Source organism: Polyodon spathula, chromosome 15 (genome assembly GCF_017654505.1).
Source record: "Polyodon spathula isolate WHYD16114869_AA chromosome 15, ASM1765450v1, whole genome shotgun sequence".
NCBI lineage: Eukaryota > Metazoa > Chordata > Actinopteri > Acipenseriformes > Polyodontidae > Polyodon > Polyodon spathula.
Window position 1 is genome coordinate 14,936,940 of NC_054548.1, and position 24,621 is coordinate 14,961,560.

At 38.6% G+C, this 24,621-nt stretch overlaps 1 protein-coding gene across 2 annotated transcripts in view; it reads right to left on the minus strand.

Annotated features, from left to right (window-relative positions):
- Positions 1–1,510: 1,510 nt before the first annotated feature.
- LOC121327578 (ralBP1-associated Eps domain-containing protein 2-like) overlaps positions 1,511–24,621 on the minus strand; it is a 63,227-nt gene continuing 40,116 nt past the window's right edge. For both annotated transcript variants that reach the window (XM_041271682.1, XM_041271681.1), the window contains exons 13-20: positions 23,844–23,892; positions 22,835–22,971; positions 21,572–21,630; positions 19,760–19,852; positions 15,018–15,101; positions 14,168–14,319; positions 12,469–12,574; positions 1,511–3,752 (exon numbers count right to left, since the gene is read on the minus strand). In XM_041271682.1, coding sequence (XP_041127616.1) covers positions 3,684–3,752; positions 12,469–12,574; positions 14,168–14,319; positions 15,018–15,101; positions 19,760–19,852; positions 21,572–21,630; positions 22,835–22,971; positions 23,844–23,892 — 749 coding nt within the window. In that variant the 3' untranslated portion in view covers positions 1,511–3,683. The remainder of the gene's footprint in view (positions 3,753–12,468; positions 12,575–14,167; positions 14,320–15,017; positions 15,102–19,759; positions 19,853–21,571; positions 21,631–22,834; positions 22,972–23,843; positions 23,893–24,621) is intronic.

Consider the following 24,621-nt stretch of genomic DNA (forward strand, 5'->3'; position numbering starts at 1 on the left):
TCCTCCCCTTATTCATTTGATCAAGCTGGAATAAAACTTCTTCTTCCCATGGCCTGTGATAAGAATCAACCTTAGAATGTAGTTAGCATACAGTGCCTATAAAGTCTACACCCCCTTGAACTTTTTTCACATTTTGTTGTGTCAGTGCCTCAGTTTCATGCATTTAAATGAGGATTTTTTTTCCCACTTACCTACACACCATACTCCACACTGTTAAGGGAAAAGAAGTTTTTATTGAGAATAAAATTATATATTAAAAATACAAAACTGAAAGATCATAATTGAATAAGTCTCCACCCCCCTGAGTTAATACTTGGTGGAAGCACCTTTGGCAGCAATAACAGCTGTGAGTCTGTTGGGATAGGTCTCTACCAACTTTGCACTCCTAGATTTGGCAATATTTGACCATTCTTTACAAAACTGTTCAAGCTCTGTCAAGTTCCTTGGGGAGCGTTGATGGACAGCGATCTTCATGTTCAAGTCATGCCACAAATGCTCGACTGGATTTAGGTTGGGGCTCTGACTTTTTGTTCTTTAGCCACTCCAGTGTAGCTTTGGCTGTGTGCTTTGGGTCGTTGTCATACTGAAAGGTGAATTTCCATCCCAGTTTCAGCTTTCTTGCAGACGGCAGCAGGTTTTCCTCAAGGACTTCTCTGTACTTTGCTCCTTTCATTTTCCCTTATATTCTGCCCCAGTCCCTGCCGAGGAGAAACATCACCATAACATGATGCTGCCACCACCATGCTTCACAGTAGAGATGGTGTTTTTTGGGTGATGTGCTGTGTTGGGTTTGCGCCAGACGTAACGTTTCACATTTAAGCCAAAAAGTTCAATTTTAGTTTTGTCAGACCACAAAACTTTTTGCCACATGGCAACAGAATCTTCTGAGTGTTATTTTTGCATACTGCAAACGGGATTCAAGGTGGGCTTTTTGAGTAATGGCTTCCTTCTTGCCACCCTATCATACAAGCCAGATTTGTGGAGTGCTTGGGATATTGTTGTCACATGCTCACTTTGACCAGTCTTGGCCATAAAAGTGTGTAGCTCTTGCAAAGTTGCTATTGGCCTCTTGGTAGCCTCTCTGATCAGTCTCCTTCATGCTCGGTCATCCAGTTTGAAGGGACGGCCTGACCTAGGCAGGGTCTTTGTGGTGCCATACACCTTCCACTTCTTAATAATTTTCTTGACCGTGCTCCAAGGGATATTCAAGGTCTTTGATATTTTTTGCACTACCCAGCAGAGGGAACCTACAGGAACTGCTGAATTTATCATGAAATCATCTGAATCACTACAATTTAACACAGGTGGAGTTAACTTGGTGTATGATTTTGAAGGTGATTGGTTACATCTGAGCTATTAATTTACATCTGAGTTATTACAAGGGGGGTAGAGACTTATCCAACCAAGCTATTTCAGTTTTTATTTTTAATTAATTTTCTACAGATTTCTAGAATATTTTTTTCACTTGGAAGTTATGGGGTAGGATGTGTAGATAAATGAAAAATAAAAAATGCATTTTAATTCCAGGCTATAAGGCAACAAAAGGTGAATATTTTGAAAGGGGGTGTAGACTTTTTATAGGCATTGTAGATGTGTTATAAAATGACACGTGCAATTATCAAATCAAAGCTTTTTTATGTTATGAAATGCACATTGCAAGTTCACTGTGTTTGTATGTATGCTGTGTACATCAGCTGTAATGTGTAAGCAGCTGCAATGGTTCACAACTTAGGTATTCTGGATATTGGTCTCTTTGTGAGTGGTATAAAAGAAAACAATTTCCATCTAAACTTTGTGCTGGATATAAACCAGTAAGTCTTAAGTGTAAACAATTTTCACTTGAAATAAGAGCTGCTGTGGAATCAGATCTTTTCTACTGCTACTGCTGGAGCGTGTCATTCAGAAACAACGCTGCATCGTAATCCAGGGTGGGGAAGTCATTAGGCATAGCCCACACATGGGCGATAGAGCTGCAGTATTTAAACAGCTTATATGACTAGAATGTGAAACAACAGAAAAATATCCCCTTCAGTCACTCGGGTCATGCATTTGATCACTCATGGAGTTTCACTTTCTGCTTAGAGAATAAAATACAAATACAAAATCAGGACTAAAGGGGATATAATCAGTCAGGTACTATATTGGGGGCATGGACTATCAGCTTTGAGGGGGAGGGAGGCCTTTAACAGAATGTAAGACGCAGAAAAGGTCAGGATTGCTGCTTTCATTTGTCAACTTACAAATTAACCCCCATCCCCTTACATATTTAGAAACAGGGTATACTGTACATCATCACAGAACACTGCATTTGAATATTCTGAATCAGACCCATACCCCACATGAGCAGATATATTAAGCTTTTGCTGCTGTGTTTGCACCATTTTTGTATTGAAGCTTGGTAAGTAAGGAAACCCATATAAGGAAATTTGCAGGACAGTCAAGTTGCCATTAACCAGTGTATACATATTTGCTGCCTGCTTGCTGGTGGTGTGCAGATAAAATAATAGACAACCTTGAAAACAGGAACACGACATGCACAAGTTGCTGATTGTTCGAAAAGCAGAAATTTGATCTACTCAGTACAACATGTAGCACTTCCAAATTTGTCATGCCTAAGACGGTGGTGAAAACGTTACACTGGGTAAAAGCTTAGTAAATCTAGCTCAACAGCATGGACAAGAAAAAAACTTGATCTTGTTTATATTTTCGCTGCTATGTCATGTTACAGTTTGTGATGAGCATTACTCTCATCACTGGCAAAAGATGAACTCTCATGCCAACACACTTTGGAATGGCAGTACTGCAGTCAGGCAGGTTGTGTAGCTGGCAGTGTTCAGTAGTAACATAGACTGGGAAAGTCTAAAGCGGGGCCAGCAGTAGTAGGAGACTGTTAAGAGATCCAAAGGTCTCTAGTATCAAGCTGATGGCTTCCTTAACTGTACCCACTATACGTATTGGGGAAAGAACCAATATCCTTCAGGTCCGTAATTTCCTGTCCATAAAAGATAATGGGTTTTCTATTACTGTGTTCCCTAAACCAGCCTTCTGTGCTCTTTCAGATCCAACATTAGGCAACTGTATTCTGAGGCTTACTTGTGTATTACCAGTGTATTACTAATGTAAATCTACATTCAGAAAATCAATAGAACATGAACACACTGGATGCTGGTTGCTTTCTTGTATCTTTCTTTTGATGTCCAAGGTGCTCCAGTTCTAGTGTAAAGATACAGTTTTCTGTGCTGCCATCCAGACGGGAATGCTCAGACATCCCCAAGCTGTCTTAGCACAGCTAAAGCCATGTTACTGTCAAGAGAGACGTTATTAAATGCACCAAAGCGCTGTCATATCTATATCAGAGCTATGTCTTAAATCTCATAAGGGGTTATCCAGCTATGACAATAAATAAAAAAAAGGTTGTACACAGAACAAATTCCACTGTCACTAGTTGTGCAAAGGACTACCCTGGCTCTAATAAAGTACAACTTTTCAATTGGAAAAAAAAAAAAAAATTATATATATATTTTATAACAGGGGACATTCAGATGTCCCCTGTTGCTTGCACTGTGCACATATTGTACTATATCTATAGTACAATAGCATACACAAGTCCTTTCTTTACTATTTCAAAGACTGGATTATTTTTTGCTTGAAGGCTTTCCGCTCAGAAGAAGGGAATGTGAAGGTCATGAGTATGAGACAGGGCGAAGCTGATCCAACCGGGTTTCCAAAGCGATTCTATCCAGGTGAGCTTCCTAAAACAGACAAGAGACAATTATTACAGGATGTACTAAATATATTGAGAAATAAGTTATATTTATGTTCCATGGACAGCTTTTTCAAGTAACACCTGCCAATCTCATGGACACCCCAATGATGGAGTGGGGGGGGGGGGGGGGTGCCATAAGGCTCTGCAACTGGTCGAGGCACCATCTGTATTATATTAAGATTTCTTTATTGTTTCTTACAAAGCATAGCCAGCAGGTACAAATGTTCTTGGAACTGCTTTTTGGTTTTTTTGGGGGTTTTTTTGCACTGATTTTCGAGGGATTCTCGGGATTATTTAAAACCAGACATTTCACAGAACCAGGGGAAGTTATCTAGTATTTCATGTCAAATAAACACAGCAGGGCTTAGACTTTTGACCTGCAATTAGGCATTTTCACAAGATATGCATGCTGCAAAATGCAAACACACCTTCCATTTTTTCCCCCCAGTATATAAGATCTATCAAATGACCTTGCTCTGGTGTACTGCTGGACTATGCAAAATTCATTCTGCAGGATGTTAACAAACAAATTCAAGGTCTGATTTTTCCTCAAGCATTGGTAAGAGTGCAGGTGAAGTATGGGTCCTTTTAAAAGCCTCAGGAGTTACTCTGCTGACCCGTAGTTTAGTATATGGTTCCTAACACGCTACTTTTAGATTTTTACAACTACAGAAGAATGTGTTATTGTGTTTTTGGTCTGTCTAAACATATGTTACGGATTAAGCCTTAGGGGGGGGTGGGTTTGGGGGGGGGGTGGGGTGGGGGGGGGGGGGGGGGGGGGGGGGACATATTTCTACAATTCCTCTAAGGGCCTCTTATTAAGACGTGCAAAAAATTTGTGCGCACTTTAATTTGGTGGCCAATTCACTATTCTGAAAATAGCACATGCGCTAAATTTAGTCTTACACACTATGGTAATCAGAATGAATAGGTGAACTTTATGATAATGTACTTAAATGAGGCATCCAGTTCAGCTAATGTTTCTCTTCCCACGTGGAAATGTTTTTCCCCCACTCACTATACAAAAATCTTGTGTGTTTGGTTCCAAAATATATCACAATGTTCTTGTTCCATTACCCAAGTGGAGCGTTCACATGAGCATCCTTTATATATAGTAAATACCAGCATCCACCGTATTTCTGCCCTCTGCTTTTGCCTGAAGAGCTGGACAGTCTTTCTTTTAAATATATTGTGTTGCCGCCTTTGTAATAAAATACGCAACCTACACTATGCCTGAAGCTCCTGCAATTTGACACTAAACATGTTGTTATAGATTGTATAATATAACTGAAAATTAAAAGCTAACAAAATGCAGCCAAATTTACTTATTTGGTTTTGTGATTTTGTTTGTTTTCCGTTTCCATGAAAACGATCCGTTGACTGACTGGTTTGGAAGTTGTATTCACATGATCCCTTTGGCTGTGTGAAAGGGTTATGACAATATTACACCGGCATAGATTGTGCAATTTCGTGCTGTGTGAATCGGTATTCTAAAAAAAAACTAAAACACCTCAGAGATGGCTCAATAGCAGCATTTGTGTGTGAAAGGGATATTAGATTGAAAATCTATTTTATAAAAATATTTTCAATTTTGTCTTAAAAACAATAAGGGTGTGGTTAGGAGTAAATGGGGTTCAACAATTCCTGTAACTGGGTGCTAATCCATTCAGGGTCTTAGAAGTTAAAAGCAAAACATTTAAAATCAAGTCTACACTGAATAGGGAGCCCGTGCAGAGAGGCCAAAACAGGAGGAATATGGTCTCTTTTTCTGATACCAGAGAACGATGCATTACAATAAGAAGTGTATTACAATAAATGCATAACAATAAGGAGGCCTAGGAGGAGAAGGGAACCTAGGCCTCACTGAGGAGGAGGTGGTGGGAAGGTATCGATTGAGCATAGAGATTATATTGCTTCGTATGATCAGCTACAAGATGATCTGAGCCAACAACTGCCAGGAATAAAGATGTGCCTGGTCTAGTGAAGCTTCTCTGTTTATGACAGTACTTAGGCTCTGGCTCCTTTCAATCTACTGTGGGTTTAGTTGCAAGGTGATTCAAACCCACCTTTTCAAGGTGTTTCCAGCAGGTATTGCATGCCCTGCTGAACCTCACAGGGAATTAAATAAGATTTCCCACACAGAGGACAGGTTTACAGGACTTGAAAGTGGGCCTCTACCAGGTGGCCGGCTTCCCCAATGTGATGGGTGCTATTGATTATACTCACATAGCACTGTCACCCCCAAGTGAAAGGGAGCATATTCTGGATCAGGAAGCGCTTTAATTCCATGTGTGTGATTCTCAAATGGAAATCCTGCATGTGGTTGCTGACTATCCTGGTAGTGCCCACACAATTATATATGGGAAAGGGCGCTGTTGGGAAGGTGTTATTATATTCCAGGTGGTAATGTTGTTGATAATTTTGCAACAAGGTTGCCAACTGTCTGTAAATTTACGGATAGTCAGTAAAAAGTCACACTGTCCGTAAACCTGTAAATGACAAAAAGTGTCAGTGATTTGGGATCTAAATAAAGGATGGTATATTTTGTATTGCTTTGCGGCTTTCCTAATCAGCTCGATTGCCACATACCTGCACCTTCTCTGATGGCACTGAAAAGTATCAAAAGAAGTTCCAATTAACAATACTGTGCTGGAATTAATACACGTTCTTCAACCAAGTAGTCAAAGCACAACGAGCTTCAGAGACATCGTCCAGCTTGCAATTCTTTTCCCACAGATTGATATTGGAAATATGCATGCTAGCCTAGAAATGTAATGTATGTATTGTAAGTAACTGACTTGACAGATCTTAGACAGGATCTGGCAGCTGATGAATACTGCCACACAGTACTGCAGAATTAGAACAAGTTTCTTTTTTTATTTCAGATGAACCTTGTAAAAACAGAAATAAGAAATCAACTGTCTACAGACATTCTGGGAATAAATTCTGACTATCAAGACTGCTGTTAAAAACAGCACCAGCTTCAAACCGACGAAGCAAATGATCCAGCCTGCAAATGTGTCCATGTATGACCATAAGAAGTAATTAAGACCTAAAGAAACAGAAGTACTAAAAGTATTCTATTTTATAATGTTTCTGATTTTTTTTAGTAAAAAAAATTGTGTCAGTAAACAAAGGCCACTGTAAGTCTGAATGTCAGTAAAACAAAATGGCTTGACAATACTGCTTTGCATTAACAATCTTGTTTGCTTGTTTATTAGGTGATACAGGCTATTAAACTTTGCTGTGTGCATTTCTGTGACTAGACCACAAAAATGAGAAACCCCTGTGCCATGTAAATGTCCTGTCCTTCACATGACTCAAACATTATGTAGCAAGTCACTTGCTTTTGTTTAATTGTCAAGACACGAAATAAAGACTTGCCAAATCTGAATACAATATCGTCTGACTGCTCTGCAGATTTAGGTACCTTAATATTTGCTGTATTACCTTGGCTTGAAACAAACTGTAAGTCAACTTCTGTTTTTTGTTTGCTGCAAGTCACTTAATTTCACCTCAGCAGATAAAGTGTTAATGTTTCCTTCTGAAGGAGTAATTGAATGAATGTGTATGTATGCCTATGTGTGGACTATACGCATGCTTGTGGGTGTGTGTTTTAAGTAACTGACATTTACCAGACACAGAGAACAGATGAGGACACACGGCTGGTTTATTTATCACCCTCAATGTGCCTTTCTATTATACTAGCATGAAATGCACACCACCGTTCATGCTTAATGTGGAAGAGCTGGGGGATCAATTGTAGCAGTTAATGCACATTTCAGAACCATTACCAATTCACTGGGGATCTGAGGAAGCATCAATATAATCATGGGCAGTCCCGTGGGAAACAGGAATTGTTAGCAACTTTAATGGATTTACAAACTGACACTCAGAAACACACACACACGCATACAGTAAGACACAGCTAATATACTGTTATTCTCCAGCAGGCAATAATATTGTTTTCGATAAAATCTTTTAATACTAGGGTGAAAACATCAAGGCTATCAGCTCAAAATCCATCTTCAGTTCTAAAACCAATAAAACACTGACGGATCAAAATCAAGAAGTTGCTGAAAGAAGATTCTTCAAGAGCTGAAGAGTTGAAACTGATCTGATCAAGTTGCTGAACTAAATCCAAAAGATTATAATATTCTTAATGCATATGTATTTTTTAAAAGTACTGATATTTTTTCTGAGTTTATTATTTAATAATTAACAAGAAACAGTGAATTCAGACAACTAAATTACTATTGGGGTCTCCAAAATTACAGGACCTCAATACTTCTTGGCGACAATATTATAGCATTGCTGTTCTTCATTGTACATTCTCTGCCCTCTACAGGTGTTGGTAACTGTCACAGAGACTAATCCTACTCATATATTTCTCCACTCTGATGCTGCTTTTCAAACACTCACCAACACAAACACAGCTGTTCTACAATAAAGACAGCTGAGGTTACGCCAGGGCAATTTAAAGAAGCAGAAAAGTGACCCTTTTGTTACAGGGTTCCGGAAGATCACTTTTTTTTTCTTTTCTTAGGTAATGCCACACCTGTTTCAAAAACCTTTTCTCAGAATTTCATCTTCCTACAGGCAATTCTGTAATTGGCATAAGTGTTACAACACTTCTATAGTGCTAGCAATTCACTGCAATAAATGAATTTGCTTCCTGAGGCTTGATGTACTGTCCTAAATGATTATTAGAAGCATTAAGCAAATACGGCTGTCAGCAAATGTACTGATCGTCCTTTACAGACATTTCAATGCTCAACTTCTCATTTAAAAATTGTCGACACTCAAAACAAGATTTCAGTCTTAAGAAAATTAATGAATGGTTACATGGAAGGCAAGCTGACGAGGAGCTTCTGAGAGTTCAGGTTCTTGTAATGGAAATAAATGGCAGAAATTAAGATAGACTTGGAAATTATACTAATACCACAATATATATATATATATATATATATATATATATATATATATATATATATATATATATATATATATATATATATATATATATTAGTGGCAGAGTAGGGGGAGGAAAATGAAAATGTAGTCCTGGGGTTAAAACGGGTAGCAGGACTACATCACCCAGAATGCCTCAGGTTGGAATTAGAGCCAGAAATAAGGAACACCTGGCTCTAATGGAATGAGGAACACCTGGCAGGTATTTAAACAGGTCTGAAATGTCTGTTGTGTGTGTGTGAAGGAAGTGGAGAGACCTGTGTCTAGGAAAAAGTACCATATGGTATATATACAGTGCCTATAGAAAGTCCTCTTTCAAAATGTTCACCTTTTGTTGCCTTATAGCCTGGAATTAAAATGCATTAAAATAGTTTTTTTTTTTCATTTATCTACACATCCTACCCCACAACTTCCAAGTGAAAAAAATGTTCTAGAAATTTGTAGAAAATTAATAAAAAATAAAAACTGAAATAGCTTGGTTGGATAAGTGTTCACCCCCCTTGTAATAGCAATCCTAAATTAGCTCAGGTGTAACCAATCGCCTTCAAAAATCACACGACAAGTTAAGTGGCCTCCACCTGTGTTAAATTGTAGTGATTCACATGATTTCAGGATAAATTCAGCAGTTCCTGTAGGTTCCCTCTGCTGGGTAGTGCATTTCAAAGCAAAGACTCAACCATGTGCACCAAGGCGCTTTCAAAAGAACTCAGGGTCAAAGTTGTTGAAAGACACAGATCAGGGAATAGCTATAAAAAAAATATCAAAGGCCTTGAACATCTCTTAGAGCACGGTCAAGATGATTATCAAGAAGTGAAAGGTGTATGGCACCACCAAGACCCTGCCTAGATCAGGCTGTCCCTCCAAACTGGATGACCAAGCAAGAAAGGAGACTGATCAGAGAGGCCACCAAGAGGCTAATGGCAACTTTGCAAGAGCTACAGGCTTTTATGGCCAAGACTGGTTAAAGTGTGCATGTGACAACAATATCCCAAGCACTCCACAAATTTGGCCTGTATGATAGGGTGGCAAGAAGGAAGCCATTACTCAAGAAAGCTCACCTTGAATCCCATTTGAAGTATATAAAAACCACTCAGGAGATTCTGTAGCCACGTGGCAAAAAGTTTTGTGGTTTGACGAAACTAAAGTGGAACTTTTTGGCCTAAATGCAAACCCAACACAGAGCATCACCCAAAGAACACCATCCCTACTGTGAAGCATGGTGGTGGCAGCATCATGTTATGGGGAAATTTCTCATCGGCAGGGACTGGGGCACTTGTCAGGATAGAAGGGAAAATAAATGGAGCAAAGTACAGAGAAGTCCTTGAGGAAAACCTGCTGCCCTCTGCAAGAAAGCTGAAACTGGTACGGAAGTTCACCATTCAGCATGACAATGACCCAAAGCACACAACCAAAGCTACAATGGAGTGGCTAAGGAACAAAAAGCTAAATGCCCTTGAGTGGTCCAGTCAGAGCCCCGACCTAAATCCAATCAAAAATTTGTGGCATGACTTGAAGATTGCTGTCCATCAACGCTCTCCAAGGAACTTGACAGAGCTTGAACAGTTTTGTAAAGAAGAATGGTCAAATATTGCCAAATCTAGGTGTGCAAAGTTGGTAGAGACCTATCCCAACAGATTCACAGCTGTAATTGCTGCCAAAAGTGCTTCCACCAACTACTAACTCAGGGGGGTGGAGACTTATCCAATTATGATCTTTTGGTTTTCTATTTTTAATATATGATTTTTTTTCTCAATAAAAACATTTTTTCCCTTAACAGTGGAGTATGGTGTGTAGATAAGTGGAGGAAAAAAAATCCTCATTTAAATGCATGAAACTGCTGTACTGACATAACAAAATGTGAAAAAAGTTCAGGGGGTGTAGAATTTCTATCGGCACTGTACAGGTATGGTATGGTGTGTGTATATATATATATATATATACATACATACATACATACATACACACACACACAGTACTGTGCAAAAGTTTAGGCAGGTGTGAAAAAATGCTGTAAAGTAAGAGTGCTTTCAAAAATAGACATGTTAATAGATTATATTTATCAATTAACAAAATGGAAAGTGAGTGAACAGAAGAACAATCTAAATCAAATCCATATTTGGTGTGACCACACTTTGCCTTCAAAACAGCATCAATTCTTCTAGGTACACTTGCACAAAGTCAGGGATTTTGTAGGCATATAGTCAGGTGTATGATTAAACAATTATACCAAATAGGTGCTAATGATCATCAATTCAATATGTAGGTTGAAACACAATCATTAACTGAAACAGAAACAGCTGTGTAGGAGGAATAAAACTGGGTGAGGAACAGCCAAACTCAGTTAACAAGGTGAGGTTGCTGAAGAAAGTTTACTGTCAAAAGTCATACACCATGGCAAGACTGAGCACAGCAACAAGACACAAGGTAGTTATACTGCATCAGCAAGGTCTCTCCCAGGCAGAAATTTTAAGGTAGAGAAAAACCAAGAAAACTTACTGCAGCAGATGAAAGACACATCATGCTTACTTTCCTTCGCAATTGGAAGATGTCCAGCAATGCCTTCAGCTCAGAATTGGCAGAAAACAATGGGACCCTGGTACACCCATCTACTGTCCGGAGAAGTCTGGTCAGAAGTGGCCTTCACGGAAGACTTGCGGCCAAAAAGCCATACCTCCGACATAGAAACAAGGCCAAGCGACTCAACTATGCACGAAAACACAGGAACTGGGGTGCAGAAAAATGGCAGCAGGTGCTCTGAACTGATGAGTCAAAATTTGAAATATTTGGCTGTAGCAGAATGCAGTTTGTTCGCCGAAGGGCTTGAGAGCGGTACACAAATGAGTGTCTGCAGGCAACAGTGAAGCATGGTGGAGGTTCCTTGCAAGTTTGGGGCTGCACTTCTGCAAATGGAGTTGGGGATTTGGTCAGAATTAATGGTCTCCTCAATGCTGAGAAGTACAGGCAGATACTTATCCATCATCCAATACCATCAGGGAGGCATCTGATTGGCCCCAAATTTATTCTGTAACATGACAATGACCCCAAACATGACGAAAGTCATTAAGAACTATCTTCAGCGTAAAGAAGAACAAGGAGTCCTGGAAGTGATGGTATGCCCCCACAGAGCCCTGATCTCAACATTATCGAGTCTGTCTGGGATTACATGAAGAGAGAGAAGCAACTGAGGCTACCTAAATCCACGGAAGAACTGTGGTTAGTTCTCCAAGATGTTTGGGCCAACCTACCTGCCAAGTTCCTTCAAAAACTGTGTGCAAGTGTACCTAGAAGAATTGATGCTGTTTTGAAGGCAAAGGGTGGTCACACCAAATATTGATTTGATTTAGATTTTTCTTCTGTTCACTCACTTTGCATTTTGTTAATTGATAAATATAAACTATTAACATGTCTATTTTTGAAAGCATTCTTACTTTATGGCATTTTTTCACACCTGCATAAAACTTTTGCACAGTACTGTATATATATATATATATATATATATATATATATATATATATATATATATATATATATATATATATATGTCTCCAATTCTTGGCCTGCACGCACTTAAATAATACTAAGCCAGGGTTGTTCTGTAACCTTGGACTGGCTAAATGCCCCTACGTAACAACACATATGCCCGCTTCTATATCCTGCTCATCAGGAGAATTATTATCTTGCTGGGAGAAACTTAGAGTCAAGCTGTTGTTAGATAGACAAGGCTTTCTCACCTTGAGCTGCTGCTGGAGTTCGCTGTTCAGTCTGGCCAGGACTGCGTTGGCTTCTTTATTCTTGCGGATGGCAGTCTGAATAGCCCTCTTCTGCCTGGATGACTGCCTGCAAAGTAGTATAGAAAGACAATAGATGACTGTTAGCAGACAACACAAGATGCTGTAACTGACTTAAACATCAATAACCATCAGCCACAGTTTTATTGATGGGTACTTCCTCAAATAATGACCTCACACCTTTATACATTGTATCATACTGACATTTTTTTTTGACAGAATATCCAACATTTTAGCATTTTCATTCCCCGGGGGGGGGGGGGCTTAGGTCATCCAAGGTGTCCTTGGCTCATCGCACACAAGCAACCCCTGTAAGCCTGTAAGCTGCCCAGAACTGCATTGTCCTCCGACGCTGTAGCTCTGAGGTGGCTGCATAGTGGGTCTATATTGTGAAAAGAAGCGGCCAGCTGACAGCATATGCTTCAGAGGACAGCATGTATTCGTCTTCGCTGCTCTTGTGTCAGCACGGGGGTGGTAGTGGTAAGCTGAGCCTAAAAATAATTGGCTAGTCTAAAATGGGAGAAAATGATAACAAAAAAAAATTTAAAAAATCAATTGGTGACTAATAAATTATAAAAATATAATTAATAAAAAAATGTAAGTGCCTTTACTTTTAATAGAAGAGTTTGAATATACACAGCACTTCACAGTTAGTGCTTTGAATCTTTTACTATGTCTTGTAAGGGTATCTACAGGAATGTGTGAGATTAAAAAAATGTGTTCATATAATACCAGGGCTAAAGGGCAAACAGGCTCCTCTTCACTGTACATTTCCAGTAATCCATATCTCAATAAAAAATCCTTTGAAAACTGGATCAAAGACACACATTGGCATCTCTTTGATCCACTTGCTTTCAGAAGGCCCCCACCAGGGAAGTGTTCAAGCACAATGACCTGAAGGCACAGAATCACAAATACTCCAATAACAATTCAGGCTTGAGTGCCAACACGCAGTACATTACTAATTTACTTGTAATGCATTACCCCATTCTATTATTATTACTGTGTAAAGTTACAGAATTGTTATGTATTATTCTATCCAGTTATTGTTATTGGAAAGTTCTGGAAATAAATACAATTCTGTAAGGAATTATACGGTTTGGTTAGATTGTTATGCAATCTTTTGCACACATCAGTGAGTCTTCTAGAAATGACTGGTGAACTCACCTCCTATCCTTAACTCTTAGGTAACAATATTGGCCCTACTTTGGTTTAGGGATCCATTCTAAGTGCTTATATACAATCTATAAACATGTTATTAATTATGCTCTTACCAGTTATCGACTATGCTTAGAACTAATACCATGCACTTTTGAAATGTTTTGCTGGAACAGGTTAGAAAAATGTTACTATACCGTGCTGCCACTTTATTTCACTACACATAAGACAGGGAAATATTGAACGCAGTGAATTAAGAGCCTTTATACCGTAACATTTAGACATCTTACTGTCAACATGGCCTAACAGTGAATTAACAAAATTCATGAATTATTAAATTGTGAAATAGAGGAAGCACTGCATATATTATTACAAAACTCATATATACACATATAACTGTTTATAATAGATCCCTATCCTAAAGTGCTCATATTTACAACCCCTAGAAGAGTCATAACCCTGCAGCCCCTCCCCAGGTTATTACTTTTGGACAGGAGGATGTGGTTTGGTCCCGGGAGCAGAGAAGGAGGAAGGAGGTGGCAGGGGTGGGGTGGGATCCTGGTTGTCTAGGTTCTGACTCTCTGGACGGTATTTCCTGCGGATTGGTTTCAATGGAGGCTGAGCCGGCAATATATCCTAAAAGGAAAAAAAGAAAAAAAAAAGGTTTACTGTGCAGTATGTAGTCCATTTTGCATTGGCTGATAGACCATAATCAGTTCTCCTCAGCACATGATACATAAAGTTTAAACACAACACATGTAATAATGGTTCACTCCTCCAGAGTGCTTTAACATTTACATAAAAAAAAAAATGTCACAAATTACAAATTAGACCTACCTAAATCATGTGATGCCCTAAACCTTGTGTGTTTGCTTACCTTGTTTTACACAGATTGAGCTTAAATTAACCAAAGGATGACCCCCTCCCCAAATAACTACCCAAGCCTGGGTCACAGTGAGTTCACTGTACAGTACAGACTTCATCTTCTCTGATCTGTACTAATAGCTCTGGGGCAGTCCATTTGTGACAGTTCTGCACATTCTGGATGTTTAAAATGTGATATAGTGGTGCTTTAAAGTGTAGTGTGAAAAGTGCCACGTAAGCACTCGCCCAGAGAGATCTGCAAGAGTACAAATAACAAACACTTTTTTCCCAGGCTGCCTTTTAGAGCCACGTTGATTGTAGGTCTGACTGACAGGTTGTCAGATGTCATTCTGGTTCTAATATCTGGTGACGTCAAAAGCTAGTGGGAAGGAGAAGCCAGGAGAAAACAGTACATCTCCTCATCACAGCGCACTGTTACAGTGCATGTTTATTTAACTTACAGGTCTTACTTTTTTAAGTGAGCTGCGTTCTTCCGAGCTTCCAGCGGCCTTGCCCAGCTGACCCTGAGCATCATTCTTCACAGCGTTTTCTTCCTGCAAAGCAAATCAGACAGCAATTTATAAACTGAAAACGACAAGCGAGGCACGCATGATAGGCAATAAAAACAAGATAAATCCTCCGAGGTCCCCTCCTCCCACTCAGCGCCCCACTCTCTCCTTGCCTAACCATAAGTTATGATCCAATTCCCTGGTTTACTACAGATGTCTATTTTTGCTATTGGTTATGTATGTGACAAAATTAAATGCGATTTAAATTTTGCTAGAGTAAATCACCAGTCCATCTTTATGAAACTCAACATTCAGCTTTCTCTGAGCACATCCCTTATCAGTCCAACTGTCATGTTTTTACAGCTAATTTTAAAGACAAGTTCTGTTTTTCACTTTATTATTATGGACACAATCTTTAGAACTGGAACGCGAGTCAGCCTGTCATGCAGTGAGGGTTGCTCTACACTCCTGATGATTAGGGAGATGTGGCGGTGCATTTGTTGTGATAACATCTGCATATTGAAAGACAGAGGTCCTGGGTTTCAGTGGTACACAAGGTACCAACTGTGTAATCCTGGGGCTACATGTTGCCCAAGAATGGGGCACAGAGATACTGGTGATGAGCTTGATATAAAGAAAGGCAGCTGTTGAGTTGAAGTTAAACATTGTTTACTCTCGTTACCCTTTGTTATACAGTATAAATTGAAAAATTCATGGAATAACTACATTACATGGAGTATCCTCTATTTGTTCCAAAGCACACTGTTCCTGATCCACACAGACAGGTCTCTTATGAAACCTTGTTCAACTTCCTTGATTCAGTTAATTAAAATATTTGTGATGAAATGTTTAAGCCATTAGCTGTCTGAGATAATGAAACTTTCATTATGTGCAGTGCTGTGTATACAGTGTTGTCTGTTGCTGAAACAGCATTTTGCTGCTGGTTCTTGCCTTCCAGGTTGCTAGCAGCTTTTGCTCCTAGCAGTGCCATCATGTGGCAAAGACATAATAATACAACCCAGGAATAATTTTCCATAGGCTTGTTGACAAACAACATAAACGATGGAAGTCTTCATACTGTGTATCAATCAGTCTGCAGTGCCTGAACATAGAATAACAACACCCTACTTAAAGTACAGAGCTGGCTTGATGAACCATGACTAGACCGTGGTCTTTATTAATCAGGTACGTGAAACATGGTTAGATACTTTTCTTAAACTGAATTCAACTACTTAAAAAAGATGACAGCTTTTTAAAAAAAAAAACTTACTGAACAAGCATTTTTACAGTAGTGTGCAACACTTTTTTTTTTCATTTTATAACAAAGTATTTAGCAAAGTATTCATTTGTTAGTGTGTGTTTTCGCACCACTCAGGAATGTTGACCTAATGGTTCGGTCACTTAATGTTTTTTAAATGTTAACTAAAAAGTTTTGATCAGGGTTCACAAGAAGCCCATCTCAGCTAAATTAGATGTCTTCCGAACACTTAAATTTTACAACAGGGAGGTGATTTGTAATTAGGATTCTAACTGATTTACTATGCTTTCCTGAGCTCAACTAAACAAATCTTCACAGTGATTGTGCTATAGCGTTACTGCACTTTGCTATGGCGTTATGATACCTCACTAAACCTTTAGAAGTGTATTAAAAGGATGAAATGTGTTCAAACTAAGTAAACTAAAACTACTACTTAAAAACTAAGTTAAAAAAATGTTTACTGTAAATAGGCTTCATACCTTTCTATCAATTTATTCCATATTTTACAGGCCCGCATTCAATTCCGCTTCTTAAGCTGAACATTTTGGTGTGGTAGCGTTTTCATTCTTTCTCTGGACCCACAACGACAGAAGTACAGCCCACTGATACCCTTAACAAACTTAATGTTAGATTCTTTCCTGGGATTATGTAATGTTATACAACATTGCTCTAGAGCCTCACTGAAAATTGGACTTGAGTGAGTAATTATCCATAAACATACCAGTAACTGAAATAAACACAATATAAATGCAAACTCAATGGCATTCCCCTTAGGTCCAGAACAAAGACAAAACTGGTTAACTCAAAGGGCCCGAAGCCATTGCCATGTGTGTGGGGGTCTTAAATAACTTTCATAACCAGTAAAATTAACTGCCGATAGCTCCAAATGAAAACTCTTTCTTGGAAGCTTTTAGGAAAAAAAAAAAAGGTTAGGTGAAATGAGTTCAGCCTGTAAGACCTACAGATGTTAGCTGTCTAAAATATGGGAGGAAGTAAAGATTTATCACAGGTTGAATGAAGCTTAATTTTAGGACCTGGCTGACTAATCAGAGCATTCAAGTCTGCACTTTATAAAAGAAGGGAACATAGTTTAGGTGCATAGTACATAGTTTGGCAGGTGGTTTTGTATTCAAGAATGTACTGTTTATTAATGTTTCTCAAAACTGATTCATGCCATGTTTCCATTTGCTCCATGTAACCAGCCTGTAAAACGCAAAAGAAGTTCCAAAAATGAATATACAACCGAACTTTACACAAAGGTCAAATTAATTCACCAGCCTTCCAATTGTGTTGATATCGCTCTGCTGCTCTTGTGAAAAGCTGGATCAATTTCACACTCAATCATAGTTGCATATGTGCAAATGGGAACAAGCAATAGACTCAGGAAAAGTCCAGCCCTGACTTCCACAAACTAACAGCAGCTGTCACTGAGCAATGGTCAAACCAGAAGAGGACCTATACCATATTGACAGTGATATGGTAGGTGTTTTCTAATATTTTGTAAAATCCCTATGTTGTATCTCTACTGAGGGAAGATTTGCATATAACATAAGGTTTTCACAATAATGAAAGTGAAGACAGGCAATCTCTATAAGGGTGAATGCAAACACCCCAAATTAATTCAGTCCTGCAGCAGACCCTGGCTTATGTCTCTAATCAGAGTTGTACAATGATTTAATGAGAACATCGAATGGCTTCTGTGGGGATATCATATTCATTCTACAAGAGGAAAAGATCATACAATTCCACAGCCAAATAGGAAAAGTACATTATTAATAGCCTTAAACAATCCAGTGGATATAACACCTCTCACCAATAACTAATCCACAACTTGATCATATTTCACAAATAAATGAAGTAAAACTGTGTTAAACTCGTTCAGGTAAATAAACACTTTGGAGCACAATAAGCAGCTGACAGCAGGCCTTGCATCCAAACGGTTTGAAACTCACTGTACATGGGGCATTATTTAGATGTGGGATCGTTACATCACTGCTTCTGTTTGATAGTAAAACAGTCTAATAGTCTAATCTAGCCCCTCTACATTTCGGCATTCTATACACTGTATCATAATTTCTGAGTCATAACCAAATCCTTATGATGTGACACTGTACCCGCTACAATCCGGAATCTGTCTATTTTGGAACCCGTCATGACTTGTAAATCTTGCCTGCCTAAAATCGATCATGTGATTTCTCTTTTCTAGGTTTACAATCAAGAATATTGCCTAAAGGCACCTTTTAAACATAGCTTTCAGCAGTCCATTATGATATATATATATATATATATATATATATATATATATATATATATATATATATATATATTTATTTAAATTAAATGCAGGACATACTACCAGAATATTCTGCAGTCATTTATGATTGGTGGATGAAGATTCTGAAATTCGTAATACAGGGTAATAGACCAGTGATAAAACAATATTGCAGAATGGATGGGTTTCAGAGGCATCACTAATGTAAAGGCAGAGGGTTACACTATTTCTGAAAGGTCACTGCTGTGCATGTCAGAATTTCAGACTGACTTCTATAGAACCCAATTTAAAGCCTAGTCAACAACTGTTTCATGTCATGAAAGTTCCTAATAAAGCACCCTGGGTCGACTGAATACCAACATGAAAAAACATAAATAAGAGAAACAAATCCTCAAGACAAAATGAGAGTCAATATGACAGGCAGGTAATTTGTTCTAATAGATCAAAATTGGTTCAAAAACAGCACAAGTAATGCTTTTAAAACTAGGAATCACGTCTCCATGGCAATCAAAAGTTGCCATAGCAATGGCTGGAGACCAATATAAAACTCTTTATTTTCATTAGGAATACTTTGTAGGTTTCAATTTACTGCTTTGTTGTTTTGCAGTCCTGCTTTTTACTCTTTGCACATGAATTCGTCTAAACCCCTTCGGAAAGCACTTTGTGGATTAGCATTCCATTAGACGGTAGAAAAGGATCAACACAGCAGTGGACCAACTTAGCCTGTGACAAAAACAGCAGCGCTAGAATGAGTTGGTGCAGACCCACCACACACTACTGTCAACCTTCATTCTTTGAGTGAACTGTAGTACATGACCCTTTGCAGAACAATCTTTACATTTTTAAGTAGGTTACCTTTTCATCCCACACTGGAAATACATAATCTCTCTATCACCTTCACAAGCATTTGTCTTATACATTTTAGGAAAAAATGACAGCAGCACTAAAAACTCTTTCTTTCTATTTGATGGAAGCCATCTGGAGCAGATTTTGTTCTATATGCAAACAGTGCAATGCCTCAATTGTTTGAGAAAAAAAAGAGAACACACATAAAACTGTAAATATTATATAACTAGTAAGAAATAACTGTTTGTTTTTTTTTGCTAGTTTTATAACATAGACAGTTTGCAAACAGGACAAACCCCAGGTGTATTATCACTGGCATCTTTTTACCTCTTCACTGAATTTGCTGAAATCTGCGAAGTTGAGTTTCCGAACTGGCTTTTGCTGTGATGTTGTTTCTGTGCTGGAAACAAAGTGTGGAATCTGAAAAACAGAGTCAAACACAGAACCAGTTCACAAAGAATGATTTGTCATGGTGTAGATATTTATTATTGATTATTGAGAATTAATTTGTATATGTTTACAGTGAAATCCTGACAGTACACTGTGGTAAAAATTATATATGTTTAATTTAGTAGTTCCCAATTAGTTTTTTGTTTTTTTTCCCCCCAATTTAGTAGTGTCCAATTATTATTTTTTTTTTTTAGCTCAGGGAGGGGCTGCCTGCTTCTTTTCACACTGCAGGCTCACCATGCAGCCACCCAGAGCTACAGTGTTGGAGGACAACACAGCCCTGGACAGGCAAGCCTGCAGGTGCATGGTCAGACCATGGGGGTTGCTGGTGCATGGTGAGCTGAGGACACCCTGGCTGACCTAACCTTCCCTACCCCTGGGTGGTGCTTGGTCAATTCAGTGCTGCCTCCTGGGAGCTCCTGTCCTCAGTCAGCAAAGGAATAGCCTGGACTTGAACTGGCGACATCCATACTATAGGGTGCATCTTGCACTCCATGTGGAGCACCTTACTGGATGCGCCACACGGGAGCCCCCATCTGTATAACTTTTAAATCACCTAAAGTGGTTAATTCAATAAGCAGGTTTTGTCTTGATTCAATTAACCAGAGATTCTATTAAGCAGTTTTCTATCCACCCGCAAGGAAGCTGTATGATTTAAAGTGGTGATGACAGAGCAGTTAGCCTGCAAGCCACACTTTAGCAGGTTCAAGTCCGGGTTACAGTCATTTTATAAATGTTAGAAAGTATTAACATTAGAAATAGGGTTTAGATCTCATTTAAGCTTTTTTTTTTTTTTTGAAGTTTTACAATATCTATCTATCTATATAAATCAACCAACAACTTAAGAACAGCAGTGTGCACACTGATTTATTCTCCAATTAAGTCCCCCATATTGCCTGCAAGTGAGGATTAATTGGCTTCCTTTTTTCCTGTTAGTCCTGCCTGATTTGAAATATGACTGCACTGTTGCGAGGTAAGCACTTAACTTTTATTCGCCCCAGATTCACTTTTCAATGTTAGAAACAATTCCATATACAAAAAAAAAGTTTTTTTGGATGTCAGCAATATTAGACTACTAGCAAGCCCAAGACGTTTTAAAGATCAAACTTCAGTTCATTACAATAGACCCAGCACCATAAAATGCCTTGGGTCTGGCATTAGTCTGAAAGAAGTAACTGCTACTTCAGTCATGCGTGACGATAATTAAAAGAAAGGAGAGATATCTTACAAACTTAGAGAACAATACCCCAATAAACCTATGGAAGTGAACAGGAACAGTTGTGTATTGCAAGTACATTTCAATGTACTTGATAAGGCCAATTAATTTAAAACCGTGAAAAATTATTTCAAATTTGCTAAGAAGCTGTTATGGTAATGAGAGCTAACAGATTCTTGTTCTGTATAAGCACCATACATACTGCTAGATGGGAATTGATACCTTCGTTGACACTGGCATTTCAGTACTACAGTTTAACTAGCTTGATAACTCAATATATATATATATATATATATATATATATATATATATATATATATAATATATATATATATATATATATATATATATATTGTACTTTCACTGGCTACAACTTGGAAACATGGGGGATGCCCCTGAAGAATATCCCAGGGAGACAGTCCAAGTGGGTACAAATTCACTGTGTGCCGGAGCTTCACTGCTTTGGTTTATACCTGTGCTGCCAAAGGCCTTGGAGGGAGTGCTGGTGGGGGCAGCCAACCACCCTTGTAGCCTAAAGTAAAAGATTTACAGGACATTAGAAATCATATAGTAACCACAAGCAACACGCTGGATTTGCTTCACAAAATAACAAAAAATTAAAAACAATTCTTGTGTCTTTTTTTAACTTCTCCCTTATGTTTTTTTTTTTTTTTGGGATGTTTATAATCATTGAGTGATTCTGTTGCTTCAATAATGATATAAGGTTTTTCATACTGTTGTTGCACACAAGCTTTCAGAAACAATTATGTATGCTGTTGAAAGACAAGTCCTAAAGCATTGCCTTTGATTTCCTTTTTAAAAAATCATATACCTTTCCATGCTGTTGGCAGCACCTTCTCCAGTCTATACAAGGCAGTGATATTTCTATAGTTCTTATTCTAAACTCTGTTCTTTAACATGAACAATATTAAATAGTTACTTTAATTTGTGCCAAATAATACAATCCCATAAAGTAATAAAGGACAAGGGGAAGTTCTTATTATGAATTAAGAGGAAGTCAAGCGTGTACTCGGTCAAAACTGATTATTTTTTATTCCCTAGTTAAACTGAATCCAATGAAGATGCAAAAACAGCTGCAATTTGTTACTGGGGTTGCCTGGGAAACATCAAATATAGAATGTATCCCAATGAGGTGCATTATTTGGTATCCACACCAAATATGAGTCTTTTTTCTTTATAAGTCTTTTTAAAATATGTGTTGAGTTTACTATAGAATCAATTAATAAAATTTGACCTGTTTTTAGTTAACACTCGTATTTTGGTCCCTTTGATAGTTCTCTGCTGTGTTAGCTCATCAACTGCATTCAGAACCCTACTTCAACACATACCTTTTAAGCAAACAGTCCAGTCTATCAGGTATGCCCCTGGACAAGTAGCAGCTTGTCATGGACAGCTTAGCTGATATCCTATTCGAAAGCAAAACTGACAGGATATAGGCCCTGATATTGATTGTTTTTTTAGAGATTGAATGTGCGTGTACTGTACACTGCTCCGTTGTTATCTATGAAATACGAAAAAACGTGAATTACTGAAGGCCAGCAAAGTACAGTGCAAGTACAGTTGACTTGCCACACAGCCTAAAGCATGAAACCAAACTCTCAAATTATCCAACAGAAAAAAAAAACAACAAGGAAGCGCTGTATGTAATCGATGTGACAATGTGTTTTTTTTCCCCCACCAGTTTTGCATTATAAGAAAGAGCGATTTTAAGCCACCTTGACTACTCTGCTGGAAGATTGTGTTGAGGTCCAGAGAAGATGCTCGGGAGTGTGTTTTCTGTGGCCTCGGGGGTGGTGTAGGGGGCTCCTCAACCTTCTTCATGGCATCGCCTATTGAGGTGCTGGAGTACGATCTGATTGGGTATTAGCAAGATGCATTAGAATAGAAGCCACTATTCACACAAGTTCGCATGCATTAGAATACCAGCAATGCACATTCTGGAGTACATTCACAACAATTCCATACTGTACATAGTACATTTTCTTTAAGCAATGGAACCTCAAGTAAACCTCTCTCTAGATCCAAGTGGAATTTGGAGTATATTTTTATGAGCTAGGCAGGAAGTGTTGCGTGACAGTTAAAGCTGGCATGAACATGTTTTTTTGTGTTTCTTCATATTATATTCATTATGAATTTTAAACTATACAGAGACTAAAACCACAGCTGAAGCAGCAAAAAAAAGGCTTAAATAAAGAAAGGGCAGAGTTTACCAGACATAGCCTATTGTTTATACATGTTAGGAAACTCATGTTCCAATATCCGATTTCTTCTCTGGCAAAATACAGAGTTCACATGTTCCTCAGTTATTCTACATTAACTCTGAAACAGCTGCTAACTCCCAACATGATCTCTTTTTAACATCTCACAAACACTTAACTTTATAAATGCTAAATCTGATTTGCCACCCAACAAAATGTTTGGCCATCTCCTACCTTACTACTGTGTATATGTTTTAATATGAGTTTATGTTATTGGGTATACAGTCTAGAAGGTGCTAGTGTTCTGGCCAACGAAGGGAGATCACAGGGCGAGGCAACCCGATGCACAGGCGGAGAGACTGGGTACAGACTCTCATCCACTGTCCAAAAGAGCTAGGCCAGTTGGCTAGAGCAGTTACAGAGCTGAAGTACTGCCTTACATGCACTACCTCAATCATAACCCTGGACACTACATGCAGCAGTACATTTTGCTTGACAGCTTTAGACTCATAAAAGAATATGCTACCTCTGTCTTGTTCTTGACTTTACTTGGAGATCCAGCTCTTGTGGAGGATCTGAAAACAAACAGTGACATGAAGTGAAGGCTTCCTTACAGAGTTTAAGGAAACACTTTCATGACTAACCACTTAACCTCCAAACATTTTGGATCTAGATGTCTGCAGGTGTTTGCAGGTGTTTTAAAGGGATCAGTCACCAGCCTCTGAGATAAATGATTCCAGGAGTTACTCTACAAGACATGAGGATTTGCTCAGATCTTCTCTATGCCTATTTCACAGTGTGTTGCACATTTTGCTTTCAGCTTGCCACGGTTAATGTCTGAGATATGATTTGTTTGCAGGTGATTTTTCTGCTGTGTGAATGGCAAGGTGTCCAGTCATGATATTCTGAAAATGAGCCAAATGGGCTAAACCTTATGAGTGAGATGGATCACAAAGTTCAACAGACTGTCAATTGAAAATCTTAAACCATTTGGTTTGGGAGATTCACTCTAAGCCAGATGATATTGATTTATTTTTTAAAATGTACTTTCTGCGTAAAGTACTTTTACCTGATTTCAGGAGCAGCTTTAAAGTTCTAGTTGCCTGCTATAGGCATACGTAACCCAGGCTGTATCAGTCCAAGGGTCTTTGGTAAGTAAGATCCTTAGCACCAGTTCATTAAACTGGCTCGGACTGTAAGGCACGGGCTGATTAAGCCTGGGTTACAGAGATCTATGGCAACAAGAGCTGCAGCTAAACCCAGTACATAGCACATTTGAGTGAGTGCAATTAGAAACACCCACA